Source organism: Pteronotus mesoamericanus, unplaced genomic scaffold (genome assembly GCF_021234165.1).
Source record: "Pteronotus mesoamericanus isolate MK-2021 breed Mesoamerican mustached bat unplaced genomic scaffold, CSHL_Meso_final scaffold_651, whole genome shotgun sequence".
NCBI lineage: Eukaryota > Metazoa > Chordata > Mammalia > Chiroptera > Mormoopidae > Pteronotus > Pteronotus mesoamericanus.
The window spans coordinates 16,276,654-16,297,016 of NW_026555325.1; the positions used below are offsets into that span (position 1 = coordinate 16,276,654).

General features: G+C 38.7%; 1 protein-coding gene across 5 annotated transcripts in view; it reads left to right on the forward strand.

Moving 5' to 3' along the window:
• Positions 1-20,363, forward strand: part of FMNL2 (formin like 2) — a 300,538-nt gene that overhangs the window by 156,731 nt on the left and 123,444 nt on the right. For all 5 annotated transcript variants that reach the window (XR_008528208.1, XR_008528209.1, XM_054562400.1 and 2 more), the window contains exon 2: positions 10,771-10,854. Coding sequence is in view for 3 of the 5 variants with exons in the window: in XM_054562400.1 (XP_054418375.1) it covers positions 10,771-10,854 (84 nt within the window). In the remaining 2 variants the exon portion in view is untranslated. The remainder of the gene's footprint in view (positions 1-10,770; positions 10,855-20,363) is intronic.

The following is a 20,363-nucleotide window of genomic DNA, read 5'->3' on the forward strand; positions in this document are numbered from 1 at the left end:
TGTTTTTGTAATATGTCTTCTTCATGAGCTGGGTTTTTTTTTCTTTTTTGAGAGAGAAATATCAGTGTGCCAGAGATAGTACATTGATGGGCTGCCTCTCGCACACCCCCAACGGGGGACCTGGCCTGCAACCCAGGCATGTGCCCTGACTGGGAATTGAACCTGGTGACCTCTTGGTTCACAGGCCAGCACTCAGTCCACTGAACCACACCAGCCAGGGTTGAGCTGGTGGTTTTATTTTTAGGGTGTGTGTGTGTGTTTTGGGTTTTTTTTTTTTTTATAATTTCATTTTAGGATATCATCTGGTCTTCCAAGATTTTCCACTTCCTACTGTAATTAAATTAAGTGCTGGCTTTGATCAGTTTGAATCTGTAGCATATACAATGGAAACCATGACTCTGCTAATTGGCAGTGTGTACTGGATGTGAAAATGTTGGACTGTGGTGTTGTGGAAAGAAGGAAGCCATGGCGTGGAGGGAGCCAATTATTGCCAGAGTATTAGTTTTCTATTGCTTCTGTAACAAATGGCCATGAACTTAGTGGCTTAAAACCTGCCTATTTAATTATCTTACAGCCTTGTAGGGTAAAAGTCTGACACTGATCTTCCTAGGAGGAAATCAAGGTCTCAGCAGGGCCCCACTTCTAAAAGCCCTAGGAGAGGCTCCATTCCGTTGCCTTTCCAGCTTCTGGCGGCTGCCGTAGTCCTTCTCACGAGGTATTACTTTTCCTCTGGCTCTTTCTGTCATCTTTCACTTTCTTTTAAGCTATTTTTATTATGGTAAAATAGTCATAATTCTATGAAGTTTCCCATTTTAAGGGTACAATTCAGTGGCATTAAGTCAATTCACAGTGTCATACACCTACTGTCATTACCTGCTTCCGAAATCCATCACCCCGTACAGAAACTATCCATTCAACAACAATCCCCATTCCTCATTCCCTTCTGCCACTGGCAGCCTCTAATGTGTTTTTCTTTTGTCTTTATGATTTTGCCTATTCTAGATATTTCATATGAGTGGAATCATAAAACAAAGTGTTATTTTGTGACTGGTTTCTTTTACTTAACATGTTTCAAAGTTCGTCCATGTTGTATGTATCAGAACTTCATTTCTTTTTATGATTGAATAATATTCTGTTGCACATATATACTACATTTTGTTTATTCATTCATCGTTTGATAGACATTTGGGTTGTTCTCACCTTTTGACTGTTGTGAATAATATTGCTATAAGTATTGCTGTACAGGTATCTGTGTGAGTCTCTGTTTCTGATTCTTTGGGGAGATCTATACCTAAGAGTGGAATTGGTGGGGGATGGGTGCTAAGTGTTAATTCTATGATTGACTCTTTGAAGACTGTTTTCCTTAGTGGCTGCACCATTTCACGTTCCCAGTGTCTACGAGGGTTCCGGTTTCTCTCCATTCTCACCAATGTGTATTTTCCATTTAAAAAATGATTCTTCTTCCACTTTGAAGGGCAATTGTGGTCACATTGGCCTCACTAAGATAGTCTCCCAATCTCAATAGTCTTTTTTTTTATTATTTTTTAATTTAAATTTTTAAAAAATTTTAATAAAATCCTTATTATATTTTTTCCATTACCATTTAGTCTCCTTACCTCCCTCCCTCCAGAAGTCACCTCACTGTTGTCCATGAGTCCTTTTCCTTTTCCCAATCTCAATATTCTTAATCATATTTACAATAATCACTTCTTAATATAGAAAAAAACATATTCACAGGTTCTTGGGATTAGGATGAGGATGTCTTTGGGGCTATTATTCTGCCTATGACAGCAAGTCTGCCCTTGAAGTTGCAGCTATTTACAAACGAGGAGCTGGAGATTAGCTGTTACATTGTCGAACAGTTGCCTGTAAAGCAGTTTTCTAGCATCTTGAGTGACTTTATGTGTAACACCCCATTGAAATGTCCAGCTGTGTGTGCGGAGGCATAGCAGTTGGCAGACCTTTGGTAAAGAACTGTTTGAATTCCAGAATATGTCAAGGAATCACGCATCATGCCTCTAATGACAATCAGATAGGAGGTCTGAAATAAATTGAATGAGTGTTTCTTTTCATTATTCCCTTTGCACTTGGATATAATAACAATCTGGATTTCAGGAGCTGGCATGATGGCCAGAAACGGGATGTGTGGTTTTGGCATCTACTGGGTATTGAATCGCTTAATATAGTGATGGGGGAGTAGTTGAAAGATGGGCTGTGGGGAAACTTGACCTAGACTACTCCCTCTGTGACCTTCTCTTTGTGATACGATGGGCTCTCCCATCTAGCCTTGCTTATTGATGATAATCCGGTCTTGCAATGAGACAGATAATATAAACATAAATATATATATATAAAATATAAACACAAACATATAAATATAAAATCAACACTTGTTTCTTCCCATTTGCAAAGGGCAGTAAAAATATAACTAACTTAAAACAGTAGATAATATTTATGCGACTTTGGGGAGTTTTTTGTTTAGTTTGTGTTTACTGGTTAAAAACAAATGCATAATTTTCTAGAGGTTCATAACCTCACAAATAAAATGAGTTGTTTTATGGCTATAAAGACCCGAATTGAGAAGGAATGATGGACACATTGGCAAGTGCTGGTTACTTCTTTTATGGTATAAGAACATGCGTCTAGTTAGGAAATGATGGAGGCTTCCTGAAGGAAAAGAGCATAATAGTAATTAACATATTCCTTAAAATGAAAATAACAAGAATAGCAATATCTAACATGTATCGAGTGCTTACTGGGTGCAGGACTTTGTGTTAACTACTCTATATGTGTTATCTGATTTGATTTTCCCAAGTATGCATGGATGTGTTACACGCTCATACATGTGACACATAACAAGGGCCTTCTTTCATGATAATGGGAAAAGAGTCATAGACAAGCTGCCCTGGACTGTTTGTTTTACCACTAATAACAGCCCATCATATGAACATGCACATTACCTTCCATTTTTTGAGTCTGTTTGGGCACCTATAAAAGACAAAATAGGACTAAAATACCACAAGCTTCTCTTCCAGCTCTGTACCTTCTGATTATAGAAAAGATATGGGAGAGTTGTTTGTCTTTAGTTCAGTCCTTAAAGAAAGCCTTCCAAGAGAATAGGCTGCAACAAAAATCGTGAATGGGAGATTAGAGATACGTCTCATTCTCACAGGTTCCGCAGAAAGAACAGCTTTCCAGTCAGATTTGATTTTGAAGATGTAACTCGATAAGGGAGCAGGCAGACTTCTCCTTCTGTGGGCTTCACAGGCTACAGTGGATGATATTAATACCCTCGATGATTAAATAACAGTGACAGTGACAATAAGGAGTGACCGACTGATGATTCAATTTGGGGAACTATTTGGCTTTCTGCCTGAGTCCTGTGCCAGGAAAGAAGCTGAATATATTTTAGCAGCATCCTCCAGGTTAGGAGGATATAAAAATTTAGGGTGTCAGGTAGTTGCTTGGAACAAGAATGTAGATCATGGAAGGAAATGGCTTTGAGGTGAGTTGAACAGAGGGCTGAGTCATGTGTTGAACTTGCAGCTACTTTCCTGCTGCTGTCAGATGTTGCAATTTTAAAGTGAACTCATAGGGGAATTGGCACATTCATTACTATCAGGTGAGTCAACCTGCTGTCCCAGTAATGGTGTAAGGAAAAAAATGGCAATGTGGGAAGAATAAACAGAGGAGAAACCCTTTACCTATTGTGATTTGAGAACCCCAAAGGCTTGCTTTTTATAGACATTTCCTTGGCTGCTTCTCTGAGGTTCGATTATAGTACTGTTTTTGTATCGGTGTACTTCTCTCCTTTTGCTTCACTGAAGCCTGAGTTTACCTCATGTTTGTATCTCCACTTTCATTTTTTTTTCATTTGGGGTTTATTAAGTGTTTGCTGAATTGAGAGAATATCTAGCTGTCTACAGATATGACCCAGTAACTTATTTCAGGGCTCTAGTTCATATGTTTCAAGATATTGAAGACTACTATTAAAATGCCATTATTTTATTTGAAAATATCAATAGATTAAATACTACTGCGCATTTCCACTGTAATCTTGCATGTTAATGACTATGTGTCAGGTTATTCAAGTAGAACTGTGGGACCGCTTTGCTCAGAAGGGTCATATTTTAGAAGCACTGCAGCCTGAGTGTCATGGAAAGAGTGTGATCGTGCAGACCTCTCTTTTGAGTCATGGCTTTGCCACCTGCCTCAGGCATGGAAGTCACTTACCCTCCTTGTCGTTCAGTTTTCTTCTCTGTTAAGTGGAGAAGGTAATACCTACTTGTCAGGATTTAAAGCAGAAGAAATTGGGTAATGTGTGCAGAGAGCCTAAGTGCAGAGAGACCTATCAGACCATCAGTGAATGCTACATCTTGTTGTTTTTGACCCTTAGTTTTGATTCTGAACTTCAGTTTTGAGATATGTCTTCAACTCTGGACTGTTTATTCATTTTAGTTTGTTTTTGATTCACGTTGTGTGGCCCAAGATCAGTAATAATTGTTACATCAGGATTGGAATCCAGCCAGTACAACTCCAGAGCCCAAGGGGTAAATCCCTGTCCCTTGCTCCCTCATTAGATCCCATTCCTTACTGTGCTGCCCAAGCATCCAGTTGCAACCATCACAGTTCCCTTTTTTGTTTTTTTTGGTAGCGAAAAGTCATGGCTCCCGGGAGGGAGAAATGCGGAGTTATTTGGATAGGGTTTCAGTTTCACAAGATGAAAGCATTCTAGAGAAATGTTATACAACACTGTGGATATAGCTAACACACTGTACACTTAAATATGGTTAAAAGGGCAAATTTTGTGTATTTTTAACCACACATTAAAAAAAAAGGAATGGCTCTTTTATCATTGAAGAACTGAAAGATTGACTGCGCATTTCTCCTATGACAGGCTTTTCTCTGCTTCCACAAGCAATGCGGCTTGTAAAGTGTATGTCCTTCCTTCATTTTGTGCAGGTGACTATGTAACAGGAGAGTTTCTGTTGTTGAATCCGGTGACTTAATACTTGGAAGTTTCAGTTTAGAGATTAGGAGAACAAAGGCACTGTATTGCATAAGGTGTGTTAGGGTACGACTCATGTGCACTGCCATGTGTCCACATATCACTGTGGGTTTCTCAGCGTGAGCCTTTGGCATATCAGGACAAAAAGAGGGAGGTTTTACAAATTTTCATTATTCCCATGGACCCACAACAAGAGCTGTTACCAGAAAACTATTCCTAGGATGTGGGTTTATTTGGTTCTGTATGATTTATACCTTCATTTGGCTCTGTGTTGTATATGGTAGTTAATCTGTATAGACTATCATAGACTCTTCCATCATAATTAATTTCTCCATGAAATACCCAGGAACTTGGATATTTCACTGTTATTTACCTTCTCTTTTTAAAAGATTCTGTGATGGAAATCACATTTCAAAACAATGTAAAATAGTACAGTTAAGAATAACGCCAGAATTTAGACTATAAATGTAACTACCACTTTGGGTAAATTAATTGTTATAATTGGTACCAATTTGAATTTACTGGCAACCAAAACAAAACAAAATTCAGTTTCTATAGTTTACTATTTATGGCAGAAGAAATATGCCATATCTTATAAAAATATAACATATTTTTTCCTGAGGGAGATGTTGCTAGAATTGAAGATTTTCCCTTATGAATTTGTGTTTGGAAGGGAGATAATTACTAATAAGTAATAGACATTATCACTGACTGAAGTTCTCTAAGAAACAAACTCTCTTTGAGTGTATAGACTTTGTTAATAGCTGAAACATAACTACTGAATCAACGCAATTATTTTTAGGCTGCCGAGTATGATGATTAGTTTGCTTTTCAAATGACTTGTATAGTACCTACTGTTTTCCACATGCTTTGCCAGATAATGGAGATTAACAAAAAAGTTGTCTTTGAAGTACTTAGCTGAGTGGGGGAATTTGGATAGGTAAACAGATTATTAGAGTACAGCGGACAAGTTTCTATAATGGAGATGTATACAGTGCCATTGGAGTAGTTGGGAGAAGAATCCAGTGATAAATGACATTTGAGTTGATTCTTAAAAGTTTGCCAGGTTGAAAGGAAGAGACATTCCTTACAGAGAGAATGCTCTTAGGTGTTCTAATTTATTTTAGCTAGGCACTGGTACAATCTAGACAGATAATTAACATCCACCAGACTTCTCAACTCAAATAGTGTGTCTTCAATGGACTCTTGGCATGTAATTGAATGCCACTACTTCATGGTTAAATTATCTCTTATGCCTTCAGATATTCTGCCACATGGTCAAAGCCCAATAAGTATTGCATGGACTGATGGATGAAAGGAAGGAAAAAAGAGCTCTATGTTACAGATATCACAAAGTGCAGATGAGGTCAAGTTGTCATTAGAAAACTTGGAAGTTGATGTACATTTTTTAGCCAAATAGAAGAGCTACTTATTTATTATTTTTTAAATATTAATTTTTAATATTTAAAATTTTTTAGAGAGAAAGAGGAAGTGGGAAAGAGGAAGATAGAAGCATCAATTTTGTTGTACCACTTATTTATGCATTCATTGATTGATTCTTGTATGTGCCCCGACTGGGGATTGAACCCACAACCTTGGTGTATTAGGATGATGCTCTAACCAGCCAAACAACCCAGCTTGGGTGAGCAAAATTTATTTTTATACATCAAAGGGACTAGAGATATAGCCAGTGTTTTCCTCAGAAAATAGCTTGGATTCCTATCAATTACCTATACAAACATTTAGCTTGGACTCCAGAGTCCTGTCCTATGCAGCACAAAAGGAATGAGTTCACTCTAAAAATGTTTAAGGACAGTTATAACCTACTAACAACAACATCCCTGAACTTTAGCTAGGCCTCTGTGGAGTGTCTGATTTTAAATAGAGCTTCTTCCCCGAGGTCCCTGTAGAATTATTAAGCTGTGCAGTGTATGCCTGAACAGTTCAGAGAGAGGGTTGACCCGTGGACAGGTTATTTTAGATGAATCATTACCCAGTATAGTATTAGTTTTGGTGTACTGATGTTGAGCAACTTCTCCCAACAAGAACTAATCATCAGGCTCACAGACTCCTTAAGATTCTTCTCATTCAGAAGGATATACCCCTTTCTTTCAGCCTCTGGAATTGTGTGTCTACCTGCTTGCTTGACTCCTCTCTTGGCTGCCTCATAGCTATCCCAGACCTAAACGGGTCCATTTATAAATGTTACTCTTCACCACCTGCTCCAGATCTGCGCCACCTTTTGCTGTTACGCCGCCCTCACAAAAATGATCACCATTTACCTATCTTGAGGTATCAAGATAGAAGCAGGGTGTTAATTCTTGACATCCTTCCTCAGCTCTTAAGTCTAACCAGTCAATTTCATTTACTTTTCTGACATCCGTCTACCCTATTTCATTTGATGTGCCATCAGCCTTGACTAAGCCATCATCATTCATTTCAAGTACTGCCCTAGCCTCTGTCCTTCCACTTTTGCTGTTTCTAATCAGGTCTCCACATGGCATCTACAGTAATTTTATAAAACATTACTTGGTTATGTCCTCTCATGTTTACAAGCCTTCAATGGCTTCCCATTGCACTTTAGATAAAATAAAAAGGATTTATCCTGCCTACATGGCTGGACAGGACATAGCCTTGACTTACCTCTCAAGCTTTCTATTTTCCCCATTCCTTCCCTTTCACTTTCTCTCCAGTTATGCTTGCTCTCTTTCAGCTCTTTGAAGTGCCAAACTGTTTCCTGTCTTAGCATCTTTTCCCTGTTTCTTTTGCCCAGAATGCTGTTGTCCACACTTCACCTAACTCATTTCTCATTCTTAGGACTCATCTTAATTGTTACTCTTTCCTGAGAGGTCTTCCACATCATCCAAACTAAAGTTGCCCTCTGATCATTTTTATCGACACTTACCTGAGTTGAAGAAGATTAGTTTGTTTCACCTCTATCTCCCCACCGTCATATGATGCTCCATGGAGACCATAACTGCAGTTCCGCACTGTGCCATGTCTTGTACAAGGGTGGTGCTTGATAAATATTTGCTGAATGAAAGACTTTCATAAAAGTAAAAGTAGATCTGGAAAAGGGAATCTTGGCTTTCTCCAATAACCACCAGACTGTGTGTAATTTATAGCAGGATTTGCACACTGCTTCTGTATGAGTTCTGAGTAGAGTACTGAAAGTAAGTCAGATATTTGCTATTTTGCCTTGCGCGCGCACGCACACACACACACACACACACACACACACACACAGAGCTTGGTGGCAATTTCAGTGTTTGTCCTTGGGAGTCTAACAGACTAAGTTGAGGTCCTATTTTTGCTCTTATAAAACTGTCTAAACTTGAGCAAATTAACCAAGTTCTCCCAGGTCTGTTTCCCCATATATAAAATGTGGAAAATTATATTTATCCCATGGGCTTGTTATGAAGATTCCATGAGATTATGTATGCAAACAGTGTTTGGCACCTTGTAGTTCAGGCATTCTTTTTCTTATCCCCTTTATTTTGCAAGAGATTAATAAGGACTCAGAGAAAAACTCATTTAACTTACCTCGTAAACTTACTGTTCTTATTTAATGCATAATGATACCCAGGGGCACTCACATGAGGTCAAAATCAGTTTAAGAGGAAGTAATTCATCTCTAGGGTGCAAATAAACAATGATAGAGTGGTTATTTAATAGCCAATAACATTGGGCTCCCTCTGAAAGAAACTCATGGAATTCTCCTTTGCTTTATTCCAGGAGTGTTTTAAAAAAACAAAAACAGAAACAAAACACTGTAAGATTAAAATAACAAATAAACACAAGTAGATATTTTTCATTCTGGTTCAAGTAGATATGCTATGGATATGGGCCCTATGGAAATATTTTTCCCATTTTAGCATTTCTATGGGGAAGCCTTGGCAGTACCATTGAAAACTCTGGAGGCCAAAGCTCTTCTAATTATGTTGTCAGCTTTGGGGGTAATTTAAAATTTTAATATTCTGAAGACAGTTTAATGGGTTAGATTCAAATGGGTGAGATTCAAATTAGTAGTGGTGTGTATCTACCGCCTACTTAGGCATTTCAATCTGGATGCTAGATGGAGTTGAAGGAAAAATGCTTATGTTACATCTGTCAAAATCATTAAAGGTTAATTCTCTGCCTCTATTAAGTCATAGTAACTCACTGACCCTTCCCTCTATTAAATTTGTCTCACTGGATGACATGATACAGTACTGTGGCAAGGGGAATTGCTTCTCTCTTTGGAGAGAGCTCCCTAGCTTGAGCATTAAAAGCTCAAAGCCTACTTGTCTGCTTGAATAAGGATGCAGGCAGGAGCTATATTGTTTATTGTGAGATACGTATGATCTAGAGCAGCGATTTTCAACTGGTGTGCCATAAGAATGTTTAAAACATGCAATACCTGGCTATTTAGTCAGGGGCACTAACCTCTTTTCCTCTTTCAGGGGTGTCCAACCTGCGGCCCGTGGGCCGCAATGCAGCTCAGGATGGCTGTGAATGCAGCCCAACACAAAATCATACACTTACTTAAAACATTATGAGATTTTTTTGTGATTATGTGTTGGAGTGTATTTAATGTATGGCCCAAGATAACTCTTCTTCCAGTGTGACCCAGAGACACCAAAAGGTTGGACACCCCTGCTTGTCAAATAAAAAAGTGACAACAGCCAGCAGAACAATACCTATCTGCTATGCATGAATCAAAATTATGCCTGTGTTTTTTGTCAGATCAGCAAAAAGTGTATTTTTTGGTATGCGGCAGACTTTTAGTAATTAGTTTATTTGTGCCATGAGATGAAAAAGGTTGAAAATCGCTGATCTAGGATGTTGACACAAGGGGATAGACAGGACAATGAATCGATGCGAGACACTGACTACTTACCTCAGTTGTTTAGAGCATGGGAAATTTAGGGAGGCCAAGGGAACTGATATGGCTTCTTTCTGGGACTCTCTCACTCTGCCGTGTTCTGTAGCTAAAGATCTCACCTGAAACCCAAGCCAAGTATATTGAAAATGCATATGATGGGTTATTTGGGACATCGGCTAATAATATGTGAATGTACTGGGGAAAATCCATGGCTAACACTACAGAAGGTGTGCTCTGTTGACAAAGGAAGGACTATGTGAGAATTGATGTATAGACATTTCTTTTAGTTTAGTCAATTTCTCACTGCAAGTTCAACTTCATAAACTAATATACTTAAACTAAGAACTGCAGTTGTTAATGTTAACATATGTCCAGCATAATGTTAGCATATGCTGTCATCTCACAGAGATGACAAAAAACCAGTTGTGTTGTTTTCATTAAAACAACAGCAACAACCTGTTCTTTTACTCATAGGTGTTTCTCAAAGTGAGTAAAAGTTGACGTTATCTGTCAGTGGTTTTGGTCATTGAGTTTCCTTTTGATGATTCAGTGTCTGGTGGGCTGCAGTGTTTTAAAAAGAATGTGGGGCAGTACCCTCTCAACAGTTTCTGACCTTTTGTTGAGAAGAATGAGAGCCCACTATTAAATGCAAGTCTGTAGTTCAAAGAAGACTACCTTGATGTTCTAGCATAGGACTTCAGAGTCTCTGCCCTTCCATTAAACTGATTTGATATTTAAATGACTTCTTCAGTGTGTTTCTCTTTAATGAGATGCTAGAAATTGAAAATAAGTCATAAAAGAAGGACAGTAATATTCTTTGGTCTGCCCATGAGTTACTCATATGCAGGCTGTTGTGGAATGTGACATAACTCTTTCTTTCTTTCTTTTCTCTTCCCAGAATGCTATGAACCTACCCCCTGACAAAGCCAGGTTACTGAGGCAGTATGACAATGAGAAAAAGTGGGAACTGATCTGTGATCAGGTAAGAAACAATGATACTTTTATCAAGAAATGTGAAAGAAGAGATTTCCTTCCTAATTATATTTTCTTCAGGAGATGCATAGGTTTCTGTTTGTGACTCTGCCTTCCTGTTTCTTAGGCCCAAAGGAAAAATTAGAAAATGACTTCTCTTATTCTTGCATGATTTTGATTCTCTCCTTTATTTTCAGACTTATTGTATTAGGTTTTCTGGGAGATCCAGTCAGGTGGGCAAATCAAATTCAGATGATCTGTTTTTCTGTTCACCTTACATAGCAGTTAATGCTGCTTGAATAATACATGTCCTCTAATTTAGTTGGCTGTCCCATTCATGTATAGGGTCCAGAACAAATAATGCCCCTTTTTTATTACAAAGTCATAATCATGTAATTCTGTAACATAACATTATCATGCTCAAGCACACCATATGACATTTTAGGTGAAATGTTCAAATTAAAACTATAAATTATTGCATCCATGTTATTACCCTACCAACCACACTCAAGCAGGCCTTACTTCTGCTGGATCCTGTATATTGATGCATATTCATGGAAGAAGGAGAATTGTTTATAAAGAGACATTGCTTAGGTTGCTAAAAAGTTATTTGTTTTTACCAGTTCTCTTTATTTTATCATTAACTCATTACAAATTCAGACTCTTCAGGGGGATATAAAATAAAAAGTAGAATTTTTCATTTTCTTCCTACTCTCTTAATTGTATACCTTAGACTTCCAGTGGTAAGACTTCGCAGTTTCCTTTCAGTTTTTGTTATTTAAAAACAAACAAGTAGCCCTGGCCCCTGTGGCTTGGTTGGGCGTTGTCCCATAAGACAAAAGGTCAAAGCTCGAATCCAGGTCAGGGCACATCCCTGGGTTGCGAGCCTGGTCCCAGATGCGGCACACGAGAGAGGCAACCAGTTGATATTTCTATCTCACGTTGTTTCTCTCCTTCTCTTCCTCCCTACCTTCCCCTCTTTTTAAGTAAATAAATAAACTCTTAAAAACAAACAAGTATATGAACACACACGCACACACTCTCCTGCATCTTGATGTATTTGTCAGTATATATGTCACTACCTAATTCTTTGAAATGTTATGTAATATTCCATTGTCATTGCTAGTGTTGGGGGGAGCTTTATTCCAGGGCTAGGTACAGGCTAGTTGTTTTAAAACTTAGAAAAGTCACTCTCTAAAGGTAAAGCCTAGGTCTGTGTAAGATATGTACTATTAGCTCTTTCATTTTGAGCTTCAGGGCGCTTGTGTCCATTTCCTCATGCCACCCTAAAAATTTTGAGGAGTCTTGTAATTCCTCCTAATAGAGCTCCCTTGGAGCCCTATTGTCGGGATAAAATGTGTCCGGGGAGCAGAGGGGGTTTTCCTAAGGGGTTTTCCATGTTTCCTAAGAAGTAGATGTCTGAAGTTCATACAGAGTTTCTGAAGCGCTAGTTGTGTGTTGTTTGACCTAAGCCCCAAACTAAAACAGTAATGAAGTGATGGTAAAAATCCTCCTTGCTTCCCCGTGCTATATTTGAGCACCAAAAATAGATAGAAACTGAAGGGGAAGTATGCTGCTCATATGACCGTGATCGAAAAGAATCACTTTTAAGAATGACACTTAAAATCTCCTTTCTTGAGACTTAATTTTTAATGAGTATTATCTAAACCCATTATATTATTGTGAGGGAAAAATAATTTTATGACAGTGAAGAAATATAATAGGCATGATTAATTTCGCATGTGGTAATCACACAAGTGAGGGAAGTCCAAGGGGGTGAAAAATTCTACAGTATCACAGGTTAGGGGAGGGGAGGGGGAGGCAGCCTCCAGAGGCCATTCAGTTAGCGCCGTGAGGGAGGGCTGAAACATCCTTCCTTCCTCACACAGGCAGAATATTCACTGCCAACTCAGTTTGCCCTGCTCCTTTCTGGCTTTAATGAATTATTAATTTTTTGTATCTCCAATGTGCCAGAAAGGGAAGACTGCTGACGATGGAAGATTTCTAACAGCTAGACTCTTCTCTCAGACCAAAAGTAGCTGCACAGGGTGGATGGGAAGTGTAGGGCAGCTTGAGGCTCCGAGGAGCACATTAGTTAATCTGATTATCTGTCTGATTTTCAACTCCTCAAAGTTCAGGTTGTTATTGCCTTAAATGTTAATATGCCAGGACGTGGAGAATTTAGCTACTTTCACCTTGTCCTTTCTGGCAATCACTTCCACACAAGCTGAGAGCTCCAAGCTAAAGAGGCTCCATCAGTTCTGAGGAGTTGTGGGTGATTTGTTATAGCGAAGTAATAATAATTATTATTATTATTATTGCCAGTAGCCAGCATTTTAGTAAGCAGATTTTCTTAGTAGAGCTTTGTGTTTAATCTTAATCTTCAAAGCAGACTAAGAAAATACTTAATAGCATCTCCATTTGTCATATGGGGAAAACTGAGGCTTAGAGATTGAATCATTGCTGAAGGTCATACAGGGATAATGTGGCATAGGCGGTCAGATTCTAGAGAATGTGCACGTTCTGGGGTCTACTCCCTGGACTCCTTTCCATAATGGAAAGTGAGGAGGAACTTGGTGCTGCTCCCTTCTACACCAAGTCCTCAAGGGCGTGAATAATATACATAAAACAAAAAGAACACAAGTTACCCCTATTCCTCTGGCTTGCATTCTGGAATTCTCTCCTGAGAGGGAGAGAAAGCCAGGGAGTTTAGCACAGGCACTGAGCCCCATGCACCCGCCTCACCACTGCGGTGAGCTCACAGTGGTCATGGTGGGAATTGTGACAGCAGAAAACTGGACTTTCTGTCACACGTAGGTAACTTACTGTGTCACCCACATGAATATAATTTCTTCCATTTATATTTCTAAGGGAAAAGATAAAATCCATTAGCTTAAAGCATGTATTATGTATTATTCATAGGGTCACTATAATGTATTGGTGTTTATTTGACTGAATGTTTATCTTAAGTTACCTACATAGACCATGTCATTCATATATATATATATAATATAGATATATAAAATATATATATATATAATATATATGATATATGTATTTAGTACCTAACCTATATCTCTCTACGTTACCTTACCTGAGAGATGCTCAAAATACATTTGTTTTTATGACTCCATTTATATGAAATGTCCAGAATAGAAAAATTCACAGAGACGGAAAGTAGATTAATAGTTGCCATAGACTGGGAGGAGGGATGAGTGACTGATAAGGGAAATTATATCCCAGTAAACAAGATATTTACCTCTGCAACAACCCGAGATGTGGAAAAAGGTGGGGAGCGGGGAGGAGACCTTGGGGGAAATAACTAAGTGTTTGTGTGGACCTGCTTTGGATCCTAATCTGAACAAACTAACTATGAAAAGACTTTTTGAGAAAAGTGGAGATATTTGATTAGTGACTTCAGAGAAATTATTAGATGATTCTAAGAAATTATTGTTTACTTTGTTGGTTTGGCATTGTGATTATATAAAAATCTGTTCTTATTTTTAAGAAAATGTATACCAATACAAGGGTGAAATGATACGGGTTTGCTGTAAAATATTTAATCAAAGAAAAAAAAGAAAAAAGGGACAGATAAAGGAAATGTGGAAAAATCTTGATAATTGTTCATTCTTGTTAGTGGGATATGTTGGTGTTTATTATAGTCTACTCTCAACTTTTGTATATATTTGAAAATTTATAATATAAAATTTAAAAATAAAGATATTTGCCACTTAATGATCTATATTTTCCTCATCTATAAAATGTAGTTACTACTGAAATCCTTAAATGATTTTGAGAATTGGAGGCAAACATGGAGAGTTAAAATAAAATGCTCTGTCCCAATTCAGTTTAGGAAAGTCAACTGAATTTAATACTATTCATCAACCTTTTCATACTTTCATATGGTTGCATTAGTCTCTCTCTTTGTTTTGTAAGTATATAAATGTCTCCCCCAACAGGACTGAGTTACCTGTGTGGGTACCTTCAACACCTTGTTTAGTGCCTGAAACAAACTAGGGGCTTAATTGAAAGTGTGTTGACTGAAAGAAAGAATAGCTAAATGATGTATCTGGGAGACAGTGGAGAAGGAAGAGAAGACAGAAGGGAAAAGAAGGTAGGCGGAAGCTGGGAAGTAACCGTTTCCTGCTGCTTTATCCTTTCACCTTCCTCTTCCTGTTCATCTACTTTGCTTATGATAAAGCGAAACTAAACTTTGTTATTCTGGTAACGCCTTTAAAGAGGGAAAGCTGCCTGATGTAGATATGAAGGAGTCTGTATTGGTATTGGTGCAATGAAGCTCTGTCTTACCTACCCATGGTGAAATGAAAACAAAGTTCTTTGGCTAATTCCAGGGAGCCAGTGATTTTTAAGAGATTCAGTCCCAAAGAGCTTTCTATAGTAAGACTATTCCAGTAATGGTCCTTTGTCCTTTCCCGGATTAGTGCATAAATATAAAGAAGATCTGAGCAGCTAGTGGGCCTCTTAAGTTAAAGTAACTTGGGAGAACTGTTTCAATCCCATCTCCATGGGGCCACAGAAAGAAGGGCTTCCCTGTTGGGTTTCGGGTGTTGTGAAGTGCATCCCAGAGAATTTATTTTTGTGTGTAGTAAGCAGAGTGAATTCCCATGAGGACAGTAAGTCAAGAATTCTGTGGGGACACTGAGGCAGGTTTTATAATAGCAGCAGATAGTACTGTGAGATTAAAAAGGCTGGAAATGTTAAGTTCCTTTGACAATTACAAATAAAAACCCTCAGCTGCATAGCAATAATAGGGCTCTTTCCTTGCTCTTAGTATCTATATAGACAGAGGATGTCCCTTGCTCTTTCTTCTGCCTCAAACACAGGCCCTGTGCTGCACTGTTTGGCTTTGGAGTCTTGACTGTTTCCCATCAGTTTAGGGTAAAAGCTGCATTTAGGGAGTTTTAGAGATCCTGGATGAATTTTCAAATCATTATATCAGGTATGGTTGTTAGAGACCATTTATTTCAAGCCATTCTTTACTTTTCTACTTGGAGAGTTAACCCATGCTTGTCAAAAAGAAAAACTGTATTAGAAGCATATGAAGTAAAGTGTAAATCCTTTTGCCTTTCCTGCCTGTTCACTCATTCCCTTAATTTATTGATGATGAAACTGAGGTTCAAGGGTATGACTAGGTCAGCAGTACCAGGCCCCCCTGGCTAGTTAGTGAGATGAGAACGCATATTGCCAAACTCTAGTTTATAAACCCTTTCAGTTATTTCCTGTTACACAGGAATCTGGAAATGATTCACTGAAACAGAAATTGTAGTAGGTGAGAAGCTATTGCCTAGGCTTCATCCTGTGATTTCTCAGGTGTTATTGGTTGGAGGGCAGCTATTGAACTGGTGGGTGATTGATTCATAACTGTGCTTCTGCTGGATGATGAAGTGGAAGAGGTTAGTCATAAACTCAGGACATTTTCAGTGACTAATGCCTATGGGTTCAGATTGCATGGATGTAGGATCCAGTCCTGAAATATTAGTGGTGCCACACCCCAGCTGGGGTAGAAAGCTTCCCTGCGGCTCCGCTGGTACTGATGGCGAGGTGTATTTTGGAGGGTGGTTTAGGGTGACTCTGCCTTGCCTCCTAATGGCCAGCAATTGTTTTGCACTGTAGCCTTAGTGAGAGCTAGGGTCTCCTCTTTCCTTGATTTATGTGCAATTGCATGGGAGAAGGAGATCAAAATGAAAACAAAAAAAAAAGGTGAGAGTGAAAAGGTGGCAGGGAATCATGCCTACCTTGACTCAGCTTCCTGTATTAAGCACTTCAGGGAGATTCGCTTTCAACCCTCAGGGCTTGGCATGTGTCCCGATGAGGAAAGGGGAAGGCCCCTGCAGCCGCTCTGCGCGCGCCGAGCCTGGCGGTGGCACTGAGGCGCTCCGCTACGCCAAGGCGCCTCATTGCAGTGCGAGTTGCGCTCTGGTCTTGTTCAACGCAACTGACCCATACCTTTGGAATCTTTGGAATGTATTTAGTTATTAAGGATATAATTATTTTTTAAACCCTTCGCTTATATTTCCTGACACTATTTCTTTCAAAAAACAAAGTGTCTTCTTGGCAAACTTGTATCAATAATGATGCCAATTTGCCCCTGGAATAAAATTTCCTAAAAAATTGAAGAGCTAATTAACATATTGCTGATTTTTAAAAAATGTTCATGTTTTTGTGAGCTAGTTAGAACTCTCTGCCAGGTAAGCAAACATTACTGCATAGTGATGCATTATTTCCTGCGGACCCTCAGATTCTCAGTACTGAGGGCTTGTCCTTGGACCGCCAGGATAATATATAAGCAGTGCCATGGCGGGGTGGCAGCGGGAGGCTGTGGCCTCCTTCCGTGTTGGTGGCCACCGTGTTAATTATTTGAGCAAGCACATGGATAGCATAGACGGTGGGGAAGAAGTTGAGGAAACGATAGTAATGCAGCAAATAGTGATGCCCTTTCCCCCATCTCCGCTGGCTCCCAGACTCCAACTTAATCTACCTTCAGCCCCTGCCCTCAAGTTCCAGGCTTTGATTCTACATTTAGCCGCAGGACTTCATTCCGGCTTTACCAGCTGTTGGGTTCCCAGACAGCCATCTCGCCTTCCCTCTCCCCCTGATTCAGCCCTCTAGCTAGCTCATATTTTTACTATTTTTAATATTGTTTGATGTTAAATTGTTTGCATTTTTACTGTATTTCCATAATTCTGTGGTATGTTGAAATACTATCTATTTTTAAACTATTACAAGGCTTTTGAAATCTGTTTAATTCTTTGGGAATTCTATCTTGCAAACCCTTTCGGTTTTTATTTTATCATTTTGATACCAGGTGTTTTCCCTCTATGTAATTCTTCTTTTGGATTTCAGATTTTTTTATTCTTTTTTAGTTTATTTTTTTTAATTCATTTGCCTCTTATAAAAGTGAGAATTTTCTTGTGTCCAAATAAATTGCAATTAAAATAAATAATTCTTTAATATTGCTTATTACTCAGTTCATGTTTTCCAGTTTTCCTTAATGTTCTTTCTATGTGGTTTGTTTATATCAGAATCTAGTCTAGTGCCAGTCACACATTGCACCTGGCTGTTATGTTCATTAAGTCTCTTTGAATCTAGAACAGACTTTTATTCATGCTGTTCATACAGTGAAGAAGCGGCTATGTAGAAAGTTTTATTTTGTGCATTTACCTGAATGTTTCCTAGGGGTGTCTGAGCTCCTGAATTACCTGTTAACCAGAATTTAGACATGAAAATGCAGTAAGTTGATGCTATCTCTGCCTAAGATGTTGTAGGAGATGAATAATGTCTAATATCTCGCCATTAGATAATACTGGGCAGTGGGTCAGGTCACAACCCTAATCCTCCAGTGTATAATTATGTTTTTCTCCTTGAGCTGAAAGAAATCTGTGGAATATTTTATTTGGTACCATATATACATCTAGTTACCTATTAGTCTTGTACCTTGTAGCTTTAAAATCAATGGAGAATCTTTTGCTGAATCAGTTTCATGAGGAGTTGCACAAAGGTGATTTTATAATTACATTTCCCTCCTACATTAGGCCAGCAACTGGAGTGTTCAGCTGGGTCTTGGGTTACTGTGGAATATATAATTATTCCTGGAATTCATTCCCTCAATTAACAATTTTCAAAGTAAGAGTTTAGTTTAAAATATGCCTCCAAAGGTGATAAATGAGTTTTCCCTGGCTTCCTTTGGTGAGTAACCTTGTGAACTTACGGGATTTTCAGAATTAATGTGTTTCAATCAATGATATTATTTTAGAGACTCACATTATCAGTATTTTGACATATGGGAATCCCTTCATGCTGGCTCCTGTGTCCTTTTGGCATGGCTCTGTTAATCCTTGCGAGCTTGTTTGATGATGCAGAACTTATTTTCTTGGGCTTAACTTGTGCTCTCCTTGCCCCAGACCTATTCCTTTTAGTGGGGGATGGTATTAGCAATGAGGATGTGAGGATTAGCTAGAGGTCCTCACTGCTGCAGGGAGAATTTGCTTCTCAGCTTAATTATCTAGACCATGAAAATATATGTCTAAAAATTGATTTTAAATTGATATTTCCAAATTAATTTTTAAGCTTTACTGAATTTTCTGATTGTGTAATTATCAGTTTTCTTTTACGTTAAACTTTTGTTGCTAACATACATGTAATTATTTGTCTTTTCCCTACAATATAAAGTTTCAAAATAAGATACCAATGTCTTTATTAACTAAATCATTAATAACTAAAATTACTTAGTGAAGAATACTTTTTTTGTACTTTTGTGTCCTCAAAATGCATCTCATTGAAGATGCGCTAAGTACTGTGATCTAGTCACTTGATATATGTAGGCATGTTTTCTGTTACTAAATTCCATAAGGTAGAGTAACAGTAGAGTAACAAATAAATGCCATATTAGTTTCCTAGAGCTGCCATGACATTATCACCAATACGTGGTTTAAAGCAGCAAAGTATTCTGACAGTGGTGGAGGCCAGGAGTCCGGAAACAAGTTGCTGGCTGGGCCGTGTTTCCTCGTGAGGCTCTAGGGGAGAGTCTTCCCTGGCTTCTTCCAGCTTCTGGTAGCAGCTCTAGGCGTTGGCATGGTTGGCATGTTTCTGCATGATTCCAGGCTTACCTCCATCTTCATAGGCCTTTCCCTTTTCTTCCCATGTCTGTTTCTTCTATTTCTTATAAGGTCACTTATTGTATTTAGGGCCCATGTGGATAGTCTGGGCTGACCTCATCTCAAGATCCTTAACTTCATTACATCTGCAAAGACCCTTTTTCTAATTACGGTCATTTTCACTCATTTGGAGGTTTGGACGTGCACATGTGTCTTTGGGGGCCACCATTCAATCTACTACAGGTACCAAGATGTATAATGATTTACATACTAAACTTGTGGTTCACATAACAATCCATGTTGGTATTGTTGACCATTGGGGGTTAAATTCTATGAAATTAATCAGGGACACAGGAGAGGCTGTTTCCAACGTATAGCTTCAGCCTGCACAGGACGTTGTCTCCAGTCAAAGGAAGAAAGAGCGTGCAGGCACACACCTGGAGAGTGTGCTCTGGGCCAGGCTTGGAAGTCATGAGCATCAGCAGCAGTGTATTCCACTGACTAGACCTGCAAAGGAGGATGAGAAGTGTAGGCTATTCGAATATGCACAGAGAGAAGAAAATGTTTAGTAAACGCTAGCCTCTGCCATGGTTACCAGTTTTGATAGTTTCATTTGTTTTATGTTGTATTCAGTATTACATCTTGCTTTTACTTATGCATTCATTCATCTCTTCATTGAATAAGCATTTAGTTGCACTGGCAAGGGAAAGCAAAGAGTGAAGTGAGATGGTGTGGATCCGAGCGTCCCCAAAACTCTCCTGAAGATGGGAAAAGACTCTAAATGGATGCTGGTGCTAATTTGTCCTGAGTTCCAGTTGTGTGCAGGAATAAAGTGGCTATGAGACATGTATTTTTGCCAAACTTAAAAAAACACACACACAAAAATTGTTCTCTCTGGGTTATC